Here is a 15,262-nt window from a genome sequence, read left to right as displayed (position 1 = left end):
GAGTTACCCCACCTGTAAAAATGGGGATTAAGACTGTGAGCTCCATGTGGGACACGGACTGTGTCCAACCTGATTAGCTTGTATCTACCCCAGCATTTAGTATAGTAGCTGGCATAGGGTAAGCACTTGACAAATGCCCTTAAAAAAAAAAGAGGAATGATGGCTGAAAGCTCTAGACGTAAGCTCCTTGTGGGCCCCGAACATATCTTCCAACTCTGTTGTTCTATACTCTCCTGAAAGCTTTAGTACAATGCTCTGCACATAGTAAGCGCTCAGTAAATATGATTTGTTGACTGATCAAAACATTAAAATACAACACAAACACATAAAATAGGATCAGGCTCATTGGAAAGAGAAGGTTTAAACATTTTCAACTAAGCCTGAGAGCTAATTTTTATGTTAATTTGGTCATATCTGCTAGGATGCGAGTTCACACTGCCTGTTCGGATATCGCATAAGAGATCTTTCCTCCTGCTACACGAACAGATTTGGATATTATGTGATGCCCAAGTTGGTGGAGGTAGAGTCAGGGCAGGAAGAGACACGAACGAGCATGTGGAATCATCCACGGAACGACGCTGCCAAGCTTCCCAGTCTTGGCCTCAGCCTTACTGTGCTGGACTGCATGGAGCTTGAACAATTTCAGCAAAATAGCCATGAATGGAAAGGGTGTAAGGCATGTCTACTTACTCTTTTGTACGGTACTCTCCTAAGGGCTTAGTACAGGACTCTGCACACACAAGCACTTAATAATAAATACCACTGATTGATTGAAGCCGACGTAGAAATAATACTGGATTTTGTAAATGAAAATTGTATCACGGCTCCCACCCCCAACGAATTAATTCTCACTAAACCAACAGTTACTATAATGCAATTTTCCTGTAACACAGGTTCTTTGAGAAATACAATGGCCACAATTTAGCAGAAATGACTGTAGAGAATTCACATTCCACTCCAATAACTACCACCGCTATGTGTTAAGGCCTCAGGTTACAAAACAAACGAGTGAGAAGGAGAAAATCTGTGGTTGCCAGCTCAAGGATAACAAGAATGGAAAACAAAAATTGTAAGAAAAGAAAATTACTTTCACATCAACCGCCAATCCTTAGCTATTTTTACTATGGCACTTCTCTTTAACTCCAGAAATGAAGGGCAGTGTGCCCCAGGATCTCTCCCCTTGGCCCTGTCCCCTGCCCACCCCTGTCAAGCTGAGATTGTACAATGGTTAATTTCCTGTGAATAGGGAACATTTTGCTTCTGCTTTACTGTCCCGAATGATGAATCTAGTGTGCAGCACTCAGTAGGTGTTCTGTAAATACCACAACTCCCAACACCTGCCCCAGTGCAGCAGTACCTGCAGGAGCCAAAGGGCTCAGTCTGGGGTTTGAGGACAAGGCTAATGGCTAGACTAACAGCAGCCATGTGGCCCCTCCTCAGCTGTCCTCCCTTGGTCTTGGGCTAGAGATTCAGAATCTGCCCTTTCCCTCGGGGAAGGAGGCAGGACAGGAGTGTCATGGGTGGGGTGATGCCACTGGCTATCTCCAATTCCCCCTCGAGTCCTCAGGTCCCCACTTTCACCCTCTACCCCTGGAAAGGTGCTGAACCAGAGAAGAGTGCCAACAGCACTCCACTTCCCCTCACCCAAGGACAGGGCAAGAGGTGAGTCACAGTCAGCCAACGTGCCCCATGGCATTAGGGATTCGGGGCTGCCCACGGGGTCCGCCCACCCGACCCCTGGCCAAGACAGCGGCCAGTCTCTCAAAGTGACAACGAGGTGATTGTCAGGAAGTCCAGAACGGTCATGATACCTTTTCTCTCTCGACGGTTCCGGCAAGCTGTGAGCCCTTTGCTCTGAAAGACACAAGAGCAGAAATGAAGATGGCCGTGGGGTGTCCGGCTCCCGCTTCATGGCCAGCGCGGGGGGATAACTATTCCAAGGGGAGAGGGACCCCAGGCACTGGCAGCCCATTCTCTGGAAGGCAAACACGCCACCACTCCATGTGAAAGGATCTTCCAAATCCGGGCTGGGATGGGAGATCGGCTGGTGCCAGGTTCTCTATATCCATCAATTTGGTTTCAGGTTTGTCAAAAAGGAGTCCTTGTCTTGGACTCTTGCCAACTGAAAATTCAGCTTCGTGAGTAATCCGATCTGCCTTGCAGGAAGTCTACCCTGAAGCTCCCACTCCCACTTCAAAACACTCGCTCTCCCACCCACAAAATAACAAAGCACCTCAGCCACCAATAGCTGAACTGAAGGAAAGCGTCCTGCAGGCCATCCGAGGGAACCGTGGACTTCGGTGCAGAGGCTGTGAACCCCAGAAAGCTCCACAAGCAGCCGGTCAGCTCAGCACCAGGTGGGAAGAGGGGCTTTCTGGCTCACCAGAGGAGGGAGAGGAGCAGGAGATAGGAGGATGAGGGGAAGAGGAGGAAGCCATCCTTCCCAAAGATCACCAAAAGGAGCAAGCCGTCTAGCACCATCTTGTTTACAGGAGAGTACTTACTACAGGGCTGTATCAGAGCCCCTGATTTAGACAGTGAGAGTGCCTGTAGAAGGGGCCGACCACTGTGGAGGAATACGCCATCTACAGAGCGGGGGACAAAATTCTCGGAAGTTACTGGCGAGGAAGCAAAAGTGAAGGCAGCTGGTGCCAATGGAAATGAAACAGGGAGAAGATTATGGAGGAAGGAACTATGGAGAGCCTCACTCTCGTCTCTCTGAACAACAGGGAAGCATCACCCAGTTTGATCTGGGGAAGGGGCAATCTGGAGGATGGACGGGGCTTGAGATGGAAAATACAGGCATGGCAGCCCAGAGGTGCCGGGGAGCAGCCTCTTGCCGGCTCCTCCATCCCGATAACTGTCCCTACCCAGACCTCTCATTCCAGCTCTCAGCCAGAACATGGAGGCTGAGAGAGTAGTCTATACCTCTTCTCCTGCCAGATGAAACATTCCTTCATGGTTTTGCTCCAAGCTTGGTCTGATCCTCCGAGTGGGCCCGGGGCAAGAAAAGAACTACAATCATTGGTATGTAGTTAACATTTCCTTTGGAGCAAACGGGGTGGCGGGGGAGGCCCGAGCTGGGGACTTAAAGGACTTAGTGGAGATCCTTGGGGTGGAAGAGGGAGGAAGAGAATGTCAGGTCTGGAACTCAGAGTACGGTCAGCTCCCAGTGCACCAACTCTGAACCCCGGACCTATGTATCTCATGAGCCTCCGGGATTCTAAGTGCTTCTGCTCTCACATTTCATCATGTCACTGCTGCTTTAAATCCTGTCCCCAGGCCCCTGGCCACATTGTTCTCTCACTGTTCTTGTTGTGGGCGGGGAACATGCTTACCAACTCTGTTAGATTGTACTCTCCCAAGTGCTTAGTACAGTGCTCTGCAAACAGTAAGTGCTCAATAAATACAATCCAACGAAAAAGGACCCCGAGCAGGTTTTGGTTTCCTACTACCTTTCCTTCAAGTATTTCAATAAATACCACTGATTGATTGATCACTGCTTCTCAGATTCCCAGTGTGCTTTACCAACTTTATGGGAAGTACTTGAAGGAAAGGTAGTAGGAAACCAAAACCTGCTCAGGGTCCTTATTCGTTTGATTGTATTTATTGAGCGCTTACTGTGTGCAAAGCACTGTACTAAGTGCTTGGGGGAGTTCAATACAGCAATAAACAGACACATTCCCTGCCCACAACAAGCTTAATTCACAGTCAAAGCACTCCCTATAGTATTAGAGCAACTCGCCTTCCTGAGTAAGCTCTCATTGACATCCCACCTTCCTCTCCATCATGAGGCAGCATTGAGCAAGACAAATGATTGCTCCCATGTGGCCCAAGAGCAAATTTCAAGTTTTCACTCATTGCCTGTCCCCCAATCCAGTCAGAATGCCAATGTTTATGGAAATCTAGACACATGAATGGCAAATAGCAGACGCTCTCACCTTCACTTGCATCACACACCGCAAAGTCACGTACCAGGCGAGACTTCCCAAAGGAAACTTTGGGTGAGGAGCAGGAATAGGACCGGGATCGGACTCCAGACAACAGGGATTCCTGAAAGAGATCACAATAGAAACGTTCAATGCAAGGAACACCTGGAAAACCAAAAGTGGCCCATTGTTAACAATGAGGCAGGGGCCAGTCAACCTACCCAAAATCACTTCTGTTAAAATAAAAAAAACAACAAAAAAACAGAGAACTTCAAATTATCTTGTTTCTCTTAGTCCTCAATACTTGAAACCCAAAGATCTTTCTGGATGATCAGAAATCTTTGGAAAACTTGGCATTTTATTACCTAGTTGGTTTGTAGTTTTGTCAAACCTCAAGTTGAAGTTCACTATTTTATGATCACGAAAAAATGCTTCAGTCCACCAAGAATCTCACCCTTGAAGTATCCATGTGGAGGTGTCAGAGGCATTCGCGGGAAGTTGAATAGAACCAGACAGGTTAGCGGAAAAAGAAATCAACTACTGTAGTCATCTGATGTCCAGTAATCACTATTTTTTCACATTATATAGCAACACATGGCTAGAGAGTTGCAGACGATGGAGAGAAATCTGGGTCATTCTGGACAAAACTTTCCTTGTTAAAAATGTTGATTCAAGAAACTTCAGAGGATGCCATTACCCTTCCCCAACCAACTGCATTAAGAGGAGTCACTTCCTGGGGTTCGAAGTTGGGTTATAGGCTCTAAGTCTAAGGATTTTACTCTTAGGGCCACGACTCGTATAAAATGTTATTTTTATTCGCATAAGTGGCTTGCACCACATACAGTCCCACGATCACCCAACAACTCATCTCCCCAGGGCATTTACAGTAGCAAACTACCCCCTGACAACAGAGATGATGATAGGATGATTCATTATGACTTTTCAGAGTTGCACTCCAGAAGAGTGAGCCAGCATCTAAGCCAGGGTGATGTCTGAGGCAGGCCCGGATCAATCAGTCAATGGTTGATTGAGCGCTTATTATGTGCAGAGCACTGTACTAAGCCCTGGGGAGAGCACAATACAATGGAATTCGCAGACACGTTCTCTGCCCATAACGCGCTGACAGTCTAGAGGAGTTGCTCAACATTTTCCCTCTCCACAGTGAGCTTACAGTTTAGATCATAAGAACAACTTATTCCATCAGCATGAAGCCTTAATAGGCAACCAGGAACTGGCCATCTATAGTGATTTTTGCTCATAATCAGAACTTAGAATATGTATTGGATAGTTGGTCACCATAACTACAGCTGGAGCCCAGCATGTGTGCCAATTCCACTGGGATGAAAGTCATCGTGACTCCAGGGATAATTGTCACTCTACCTCCATTGCTCCTGCTCTTCCGCCCCCTGCTGACAGGCATCTTTGGTTTCCCAACTTCCCCTGATGCTTTAATTTAGAACAAACCCGAGCTAGATGGAACCGCTGTGAAAAGAGTGATGAGATTGGGAAGCCACCCATGAGGTCCGGGAGCAGGGGCTAGGAAGGGAGAGGACACTGAGGTGGTGGAAGACCGGAGGCGTTCAGAGAGAGGAGTAGAGGAGGCTAACATATGGCTCATCGGCACCACCCCTCCAAACCTCCTGCTCTGCCCCAGGAAGAAACATCAAAGTCACTCGAGAGTGAGAGTCTCCTTCCTTTTAATTTAGAGTAAAATAGAGCGTAAGCTCCTTGTGGGTGGGGAATGTGTCCAGTACATCACTTGGACACTAAATAAATGCTACTATGACTCCCATTATTACTGTGGCCCCAACTCTCTTCCCCCCACCGCTTAGCCCACTTTTCTCAGGTCATGTGACATGAAACACAAGCCCTCATCTGCAGGTCTGACAAAGGTGTGAGACGAGAAGCCAGGCTCTCTCCAAATCAGTCAATGGTATTTACTGAGCACTTACTGTCTGTAGAGTAGGGTACTATGCACTTGAGAGTGTACAATATAACAGAGACGGTAGACATGGTCCCTGCGTACAACGAGCTTAGAGCCCTTGGATCCACAGCCCAGCTGAAGCCAGTCTGGGGAGAAATACGGTAGTCGAGCCGACTTCCTCCAAAGCGATGGTCACCCATCGGGCTAATGATCACACGTGGACTGACTTCCAGGAGACTTTTAAAGATGATCATTCAGAATCACCGGGCTGTCACAGAACTGCACAAGTGACTCAGCCCTGGGTAGCAAAATCCTACATGGCCACAGTGTTTGCTTTCAGTGTGATTCTGCAAAGGGATCAACCAACCAACCAATCAATCAAACCACCAAAGGTATTTAGTGAGTGTAAAGCACTGGACTCAGTGCTTTGGAGAGAACCCCAAAAGAAAGACAGCAAGGAGAACAGTGTGACCTAATGGAAAGAGCATGGGCCTGAGAGTCAGAGGACCTGGGTTCTAATGTTGGCTCTGCCAACTGCTTTCTGTGAGACCTTGGGCAAGACACTTCACTACTCTGTGCCTCAGTTTCCTCAATTGTAAAATGGGGATTCAATACCTGTTCTCCCTCTTACTTAGACTGTCAGCCCCATGTGGGACCTGATTATCTTGCCTCTACGTCACCACTCAGTGCTTTTCAAATAGTAAGCACTTAACAAATCTAATTAATACTTCTTTTTATTATTGTTGTTATTTAGGTCCCAGAGGGTTTCCCCCAACTGGATGACTGAAGGTCAGCGAGGGGCCCAAGCTTGTGCCTAAAGCCAGAGGCAAGCTCCTGGCTTATGTGGGTCATTTCGTTACCCCCTCTCCAGGCCCGAGTGAACCCCACTCACTCATCTCCTGGGACCCTCACTGGCTGGCCTCCCAGAGGTTAGTGAGGCAATAGTCAGAACTAGGAGGAGAAGGGCAGGCCTGGGAGTAGCTCGGGGCTCAACTCATCTGCCTTTGAGTCCTACAGGATTAAAAACTGCCTAACAGGGAAGCAGTGCCTTGTGGAAAGAGCACGGGCCTGGGAGTCAGAAGACCTTGGTTCTAATCCTGGCTCTGCCAACTGCTTGCTGAGTGATCTTGGGAAAGTCACTTCACTTCTCTGTGCCTGTTTCCTCAACTGTAAAATGGAGATTCAATACCTGTTCTCCCTCCTACTTAGACTCTGAGACCCATGTGGGACAGGGATTATGTCCAACCTAATTAACATGTACCTGTCCCAGTACTTAAAACTGTGTTTGATACACAGTAAGCACTTCACAAATACAATTTTTAAAAAAATGCCAACTCAAGCCACATCAGTGAAGAGGAGGGAGGAGCTTTGGGGAAAAATCTTTCATGGGGCTAAGGTGCCAGGAGGTGGAGGTGGAGATCAGTGGTAGGAAGCAGTCAAAGGAAGGAAAGGACAGCGTGGTAAGTCCAGGGGTGATTTGGGTAACAGAGGAAAAGGGCAGCAGGAGTGTGATCATAGGAATAGTCAATCCTGATAGTAGTGCTAGCTGGGAAGTCTAACAAGAGAGAACAATATCTGACAGAGTCATCGTCTTTATAAGGTGGTGGCTTTCCCCTGAGTCTCTACTAAGCAAGGGTTTCTCCCTTCACAGAGGGTCAGGCAGCACTACAGCCACAGACAACAGTCACAGCCTGAACCAACCCGCCCACGGGCACCAACACAAGTTTCAGGCTTGAAAAACACCACCTGAACCGCAGGTGTCCCAAATGACAAATGCTAATAAACTGCTGCCAACATCATCAAATTCTGCCCTCGATCTACAGAAGGGGAGGTTGGGGGTAGAAATATTTTTTACTTCTTCCTGAGCACATGATTGTTTAGCTAGGAGTCCTCGGGCAAAGGAAACTGTTAAATTAAAAATTGCACACTGACTGTTTTGAGTACTGCCTTAATCTTTCCTTTACTGAAGAGGGGAGGAGAGAGTGTGTAAACGAACAGCTACACCAGACTCATTTAGTTATTATTGAATCTCATGCCTCTTTCTGAATTTTACAAAATCATTTTTAAAACATATAGTGAAAATGTCCCTGAATCATAAGTATAGTTTTTTAAAATGGCAAAACACATGGCTTTAAAAGTTAGCAAATGCCTACTACCTCCACAGGATGGAATTTTCACTGCACACAGAACCCCAATCTAATAATAATAATAATAATGTTGGTATTTGTTAAGCGCTTACTATGTGCCAAGCACTGTTCTAAGCGCTGGGGTACACATAGGGGAATCAGGTTGTCCCACATGGGGCTCACAGTCTTAATCCCCATTTTACAGATGAGGGAACTGAGGCACAGAGAAGTTAAGTGACTTGCCCACAGTCACACAGCCGACAAGTGGCAGAGCTGGGATTCGAACTCATGAGCCCTGACTCCAAAGCCCATGCTCTTTCCACTGAGCCACGCTGCTTCTCCAATCTCTTCTATCTCACCACAGTACTCTTGCGCACATCCTCCCTCTGGCCTAATACTCCCTCCCGCTTCACTCTCCCCACCTTCAAAGCCCTCTTAAAATCACATGTCCTCCAAAAGGCCTTCCCTGATTAAGCCCTCATTTTCCCTACTTACTCTCCTTTCTATGTCACCAATGCACTTGTGTCCACACCCTTTGTGCACGTGATATTCACCCACCCTCAGCCCCTCAGCACTTATGGACATATCCCTACACTCTGCCATGTCCCTTAACTGTAATTTGTTTTAACATCTACATCCCCCTTTTAAATGTAAGCATTTTGGGCAGGGATAGTGTCTTCCAATACTGTTATAATGAACTCTCCCATACGCTTAATACAGTGCTGTGCACACAGTAAACGCTTAATAAATACCCTTGATTGATTGCTTGAAAAAATAGATCCACCCAGTTCTCCAACATCAGAAGGGATGTGTCCTCTTGAAGATCTGCCCTGAGGGAAGTTCGCACTGTGTCGCACTCAAATAATGTTGGTATTTTTGTTAAACACTTACTATGTGCCAAGCACTGTTCTAAGCGCTGGGGTAGACATAGGAGAAACAGGTTGTCCCACTTGGGGCTCACAATCTTAATCCCCATTTTACAGATGAGGCAACTGAGGCACCGAGAAGTTAAGTGACTTGCCCAAAGTCACACAGCTGACAAGTGGCCGAGCCGGAATTCAAACCCACGACCTCTGACTCCAAAGCCCGTGCTCCTTCCACTGAGCCACGCTGCTTCTCAACTCAAACCATGTTGGTGATGCCACACTTGTGTGCATGGGCAGTTTTGAGAAAGTCAATCAATCATATTTATTGAGCACTTACTTTCTGCAAAATGCTGTACTAAGTACTTGGGAGAGTACAATATAAGAGCTGGCAAACAAGTTTCCTCCCAACAGTGAGAAGCAGTGTGGCCTACTGTAAAGAGCTCAGGCTTAGAGCCAGAGGACCTGGGTTCTAAACTTGTCTCTGCAACTTGTCTGCTATGTGACCCTCAGCAAGTCACTTCACTTCCTCTATGTCTCAGTAACCTCATCTGTAACATGGGGATTAGGACAGTGAGTCCCATGTGGGACATGGACAGTGTCCAACTTTATATCTTGTATCTACCCCCAGCGCTTAAGTACAATGCCTGGTGCATATTAAGCACTTAAATGCCATTAGAAAAACCAAAGAAAACCCCAAAATATGTTGAAAGTCTAGAGGATTAGTTTACAGTTTAGAAACAATCCCTGACTGCATTTGGGCCAAAAGTGAATATTGGCACATGCCTTATGGAGGAGTGAGTGCATTAAGTTTGTGGATGTAATATGAATTGAGGTATAACTGCTGTTTCACAGCATAATCCTGGAAATATATGCACGATGGAGTCTTTCATCCCCAACCACTTCTTGTGATAAATATCACAGCCAACATCTAAAAGATTGGAAGCACAACTGAAGAAAGAAAATTAAAGTCCAAAAGGGCCCCGTATTTTTTTAGGATTGGAAAAGGAGTTAACACAACTTTAACATGCAGACAGGCTATATGCTTTCTAACAATGGCTGATACTATATATTTACAGAAAATACTGACAGAAACATACAATTGAAGATTTTTCATTATTGGCACATGCTGACATTATTGCATCATGTAAATAAATTACATTTTTCACTGCTGTTTTTTATATAACTTTATAACGTTTGACAGTTTTTTGAAACCTGGGGATGCACTAGTGACTTAACTTTGTTTAACACTCTGCTTCTCCTCTCTAGACTGTAAGCTCATTTTGGGCAGGAAATGTGTCCGTTTATTGTTGTATTGTACTCTCCCAAGAACTTAGTACAGAGCTCTGCACACAGTAAGAGCTCAATAAATATGACTGATTAAATGAATAAATGCTTCCATGGAACCGGCATGGCCTAGTGGATAAAGCACAAGCCTGGGAGTCAGAAGAACCGAGGTTCAAATCCTGGCTCCACCACTTATCTGTGTGACCTTCAGCAAGTCACTTCTCTGTTCCTTACTTACCTGATCTGTAAAATGAGGTTAAGACTGTGAGCCCCATGAGGGACATGGACTGTCACCAACCTGATTAGCTTGTATCTACCCCAGCACTTAGTACAGAGCCTGGCATTTAATAAGTGCTTAACAAACACCATAAAAAAAAAAGAAAAACCCAGAAATAATACTGATTCTGTTCTTCTGGCTAGTGGAGTCACCTCCATGGAAAAAACTTGGTTGAGAAGTGGAACTAGGAGCAAATCAAAGCAACCAATTCAAAAGGGACTGACTCCCAGGCCCATGCTCTATCCACTAAGCCACATTGGTTCCGTAGAAGCAAAGTGTTAAACAAAGTAAAGTCATTAATGAGTCCCCAGGATCCAAAAGATTGTCAAACAATATAATTCAAAATATAATTCTAATTCAACCATACTTCAGCTTAACCATAAATAATAATGATTGTGGTATTTGTTAAGTGCTTACTATGTGCCAGGCACTGTACAGGGAAGCAGCGTGGCTCAGTGGAAAGAGCACAAGCTTGGTAGTTAGAGGTCATGGATTCGAATCCCGGATCTGCCACTTGTGAGCTGTGTGACTGTGGGTAAGTCACTTAATTTCTCTGTGCCTCAGTTACCTCATCTGTAAAATGGGAATTAAGACTGTGAGCCTCACGTGGGACAACCTGATTACCTTGTATCTACTCCAGTGCTTAGAAAAGTGCTCTGCATATAGTAAGCGCTTAACAAATACCAACATCATTATTATTATTATTACTAAGTGCTAGAGTGGATACAAGCAAATTGGGTTGGACAGACTCCCTGTCTCATGTGGGGCTCACAGTCTTATCCCCATTTTAAAGATGAAGGAACTGAAGCTTAGAGGTATGAACTAGAGAATCAATCAATTTATCGAGCACTTTATTGTGTGTTGCACATTCTACTAAGTGCTTGGAAGAGTACAATCTAACAGAGTCAGTAGACACGATTTGAAAGGAAACAGGGAAAAGCAGAACAGTATACCTTGACTTGCAGATTGCTCGATAAAGAAAGGGATTCAGTCCTGCTGATGTTAAAATCCAGTTCAGCATTTGTCTCAAAAGAGTCCAGTTCATCTTGGCTGTTGGCCAGCGTTGCTGAGGAGCCGTGGGACACTGAGGGAGAGCATATATGGCAGCGCTCAGAATTCCCTTCTCCTTCGCTGTCAGCATCCAGGGCATCTAGGCTAGAGCTGAAGCACAGAATACAAACAGACGATCAATCCCAACGAAGGAGTCACGCTGAAGCAATGAGGCCTATTCGATAGAACATGGGCCTGGGAGTCAAAAGGACCTGATTCTAATCCCGGTTTGGCCACTTGTCTGCTGGGTGATGTAGGGCAAGTCACTTCACTTCTCTGGGCCTCAGTTCCCTCATCTGCAAAGTGGCAACTAAGATAGTGAGCCCTCTGTGGGACAGGGACTGTGTCCAACCCAATTACCATGTATATACCCCAGGGCTAAGAACAGTGCTTGGCACATAGTAAGCACTTAGCAAACACCACAATTGTTATTATTATTCTGAACCCAGACACACTTAACAGGTACAAGTTTGAAAGACTTGTCCTGACTCCAAGGTGTCTGGGAATAATCCTTAATCTCCACCTCCTTGATCTAAATGCCCCGATCCCATCCACAGTCATTTTGAGAAATGACACCTGGGTAGTGCTTGATGCTCTTCACACTTCCATTTTCAATACCTCATACCAGATACCTTCAGGGCCATTAGCATGTTTCAATATCTTTAAGTTTCAGCTCTGATGGGGAATTCCAGGGAGATTTTGCCCTTGGAAATAGGCAGGAAAATATGAGAGCAAATGTGACTCGATCTTCACTGGCACTGAGGAGTGTAACACACAGCACAAAGGACTGGAGGAAAATAAAATCATGCCACAAAACTTTGTCGGTAAACCAGAATTCAGTTTAGCTCACACGTCATCCATCTCATTTTTGGGATAATAGAGTTGCAAATTAGAAAATAATTTTATTTTCTACTTTCTAGCTTCTTAGCATTTATGTTTTAATTCTGTTTAGTCTTTTGATCTCTCCCAAACAAACCTAACTACCCCTTGCTCACAGCTTGCTTGCCTCTGTCCCACTGCACATGACTTTTCCCTTTCCTGGTACACCCCTTCCCCATTTAAAAAAAAAAATTTCATAACTTTTCACTGCCTAAATAAACTTGTTGATTGATGAGCCCATATATTTTGCCCAATCTAACTGATGTATGGTCAATATCTCCAGTCACCACATTCCAAAACACATTATTGATTCTACTGACAAGTGAATGGTTTGACTGTTTTTACACAATTTTTGTTCTTCTGGGGATTCAATAATAATAAAAATTACTACTGTAATTACCATGACATATGATAAGCACTTATGTGCCCAGCTCTGTACTAAGTGCTGTCATTGAGACAAGATAAGCAGATTGGACATAGTCCTGTTCCAACAGGGGCTTACAGTCTAGACAGGAGAGAGAACAGATATTTGAACCCCATTTTAAGGATGAGGAAACTAAGGCACAAACATTTAAATGACTTACCCAAGGCCACACCGCAGGACAGTGACAGAACCAGTATATAAACCCAGGTCTTTTGACTCCTGGGCCTGTGCTCTTTCCCTTCCTCCCATGCTGCAGAGAGACTGGATTTTCCTCAGGTATTTGAACCCTCGGTCAACTTCTGCTTATCTCTTGTACAAGTGCCCTCGTTCCTCTTATTCTTTACCCAGACCCCTCATTTCAAAGACAAAATTTGGTTATGGGATGCTGGGATCCCAAACCCTGAATTAAACTGCTGCTTACAAACTGCTCTCTGTCTGCTAGATGTGCTGCTGAAAATGCACTCAGTCAACCACATAGTTTGCAAAAAACAGGAAGGACTAATATTACCCACAAAAAATTCCCTGCAGACGTTGCTGTATATGAATCATGAGCATAAAGCTAAAATAAACTTAATATTTTGGAAATTGAGCCCAAAACATGGCTTTGTGGATAGAGCCCAGATCTAGGAGTCAGAAGGACCTGGGTTCTAATTCTGACTCTGCCACTTGTCTGCTGTGTGACTTTGGGCAAGTCACTTCACTTCTCTGTGCTTCAGTTACCTCATCTATAATATGGAGAATAAGACGATGAGCCCCAAGAGGTTCATGGACTGTGTCCAACCTGATCTGCTTGTAGTGATCCCAGCGCTTAGTACAATGCCTGGCACATAGTAAGCACTTTACAAATAACACCGAAAAAAAATTGTTTGACTATTTCACATTTCCACCCTCAAAAATCTGTACCTTATTTTTTTTATTTTACTTATCTATCCCAATTTGTTTCTGCCTCCTCTCCCAAAGTTAATTATTGTACTTCTATCTAATTCTGTCAGCTCATCTTCCCTACTAGACTACAAGCTCCTCCATGGCAGGGATTACATCATAATCATCTTTGGCACGCTGCCCAGGTGTGAACCCAGTGTGTCACTTTTCTTCCAGCCTCAAGAGAGTGGCCATGTCCCTCTGATTGCCACTGCTCTTGGGGTCTTTAAGCCCCCGCCCTGCCCCACAGTCCGCAGCCACCAGAAGGGAAAATGTGGCAGCCCCCAAAAATCAGGTGGGCTGGCACAAAGAGGAGGAGGAGTGGCACAAAGGCACCCATTTGCCTGGGCAACTCTGTCAATCAGGAGAAGACAGAAGGCAGCTCCCAACTTAATGCCATTGGGCACAACTTCCACCCATCAATGGCTTTTCAGCCAACTGGTAAATAACGACAAATGCACTGGCCGCAAATCTCCCTTATCTGACTGAAAATGGGTTCAGAGCAACATTGGCCTGATCCCATGCAGACACGGTCAATGTCATCATACAGTAAACTGTACATAAGATTTTCCTGAGGTTTATATTGTTGTAACATTTTCAAGTTAACTTCTCATTTTCGTAGCTAGTGCTTTAAGTGGAATTAATCTGCTCATTTGTAACACCAACTAAAATAGTGAATTTTGAATTCTCTGTTTGAGATTAATCAGCAGTTTTATGACAGATTTATTGGGTTGAATAGTCATTATCATCACCAATTTTTACGTAGTGCCAGGTAAATGCCAAATACTAGACTGGATCGGTGTTTAGCAGTTGCCTTTGAATTGCCCTTTATTTTGAATAACAAAGTCATTTTACCAATCTGTCCTTTAGTGTGAAGATTTAGATCAGAATCAAAACCCTGAATCACTGCAAGCATCACCTACAAACAGCAGCAAACTGACACCTGCGGACTTTAGAAACATGGACATTTCCAACATTTCCCCTCTAAAGATCAAGAGATTTTGCTGGAAGCATATGGAGGAGAAGGATTAAGGAAGAAGAGGATGGAAGAAAAGAAACTGCTTAGTACAGTGCTCTGCAAAGAGTAACCGTTCAATAAATACCCACTGATTGAAAGGAGCCATCAAGCTAAATTTTAATTCACTCGCATAATCAATCATATCTAATGTTTACTGTGTGCAGAGCACGGTATTAAGCGCTGGGGAGCGTACAATATAACACATTCTCTGCCCACAACAAGTTTACAGTATAGAGGGAGAGACAGACATTAGTAAAAATAAAATTAGAGATATGTACATAAGAGCTGTGGGCTGGGAATGGGAATGAATATTAGGGGGGTAAGTCAAGGTGGTGCAGAAGGGAGTGGAAGATGGGGAAAGGAGGTTATACTCAGGCAAGGCCTCTAGAGATGTACCTTCAATAAAGGCTTTGAAGGTTGTGAGAGTATTTGTTGGATATGAAGAGGGAGGGCGTACCAGGCCAGAGGCAGGACTTGGGTGAGAGGCTGATGGAGAGATAGACAAGACTGAGGTAAGTGAGAAGATTGGCATTAAAAGAGCAAAGTGTGCAGACTGGTTTGTAG

General features: G+C 45.0%; 1 protein-coding gene across 4 annotated transcripts in view; it reads right to left on the bottom strand.

Moving 5' to 3' along the window:
- The window catches only part of ARHGEF28 (Rho guanine nucleotide exchange factor 28), a 277,359-nt gene that overhangs the window by 62,447 nt on the left and 199,650 nt on the right, over positions 1–15,262 (bottom strand). For all 4 annotated transcript variants that reach the window (XM_029057848.1, XM_029057863.2, XM_029057856.2 and 1 more), the window contains 3 exons: positions 11,360–11,567; positions 3,942–4,053; positions 1,812–1,854 (listed from right to left, as the gene is read on the bottom strand). In XM_029057848.1, the coding sequence (XP_028913681.1) occupies positions 1,812–1,854; positions 3,942–4,053; positions 11,360–11,567 (363 nt within the window). The remainder of the gene's footprint in view (positions 1–1,811; positions 1,855–3,941; positions 4,054–11,359; positions 11,568–15,262) is intronic.

Source organism: Ornithorhynchus anatinus, chromosome 1 (genome assembly GCF_004115215.2).
Source record: "Ornithorhynchus anatinus isolate Pmale09 chromosome 1, mOrnAna1.pri.v4, whole genome shotgun sequence".
Taxonomy (NCBI): Eukaryota; Metazoa; Chordata; class Mammalia; order Monotremata; family Ornithorhynchidae; genus Ornithorhynchus; species Ornithorhynchus anatinus.
The sequence above is the reverse complement of the archived record's forward strand: the minus strand, read 5'-3'. Positions and strand labels throughout refer to the sequence as shown.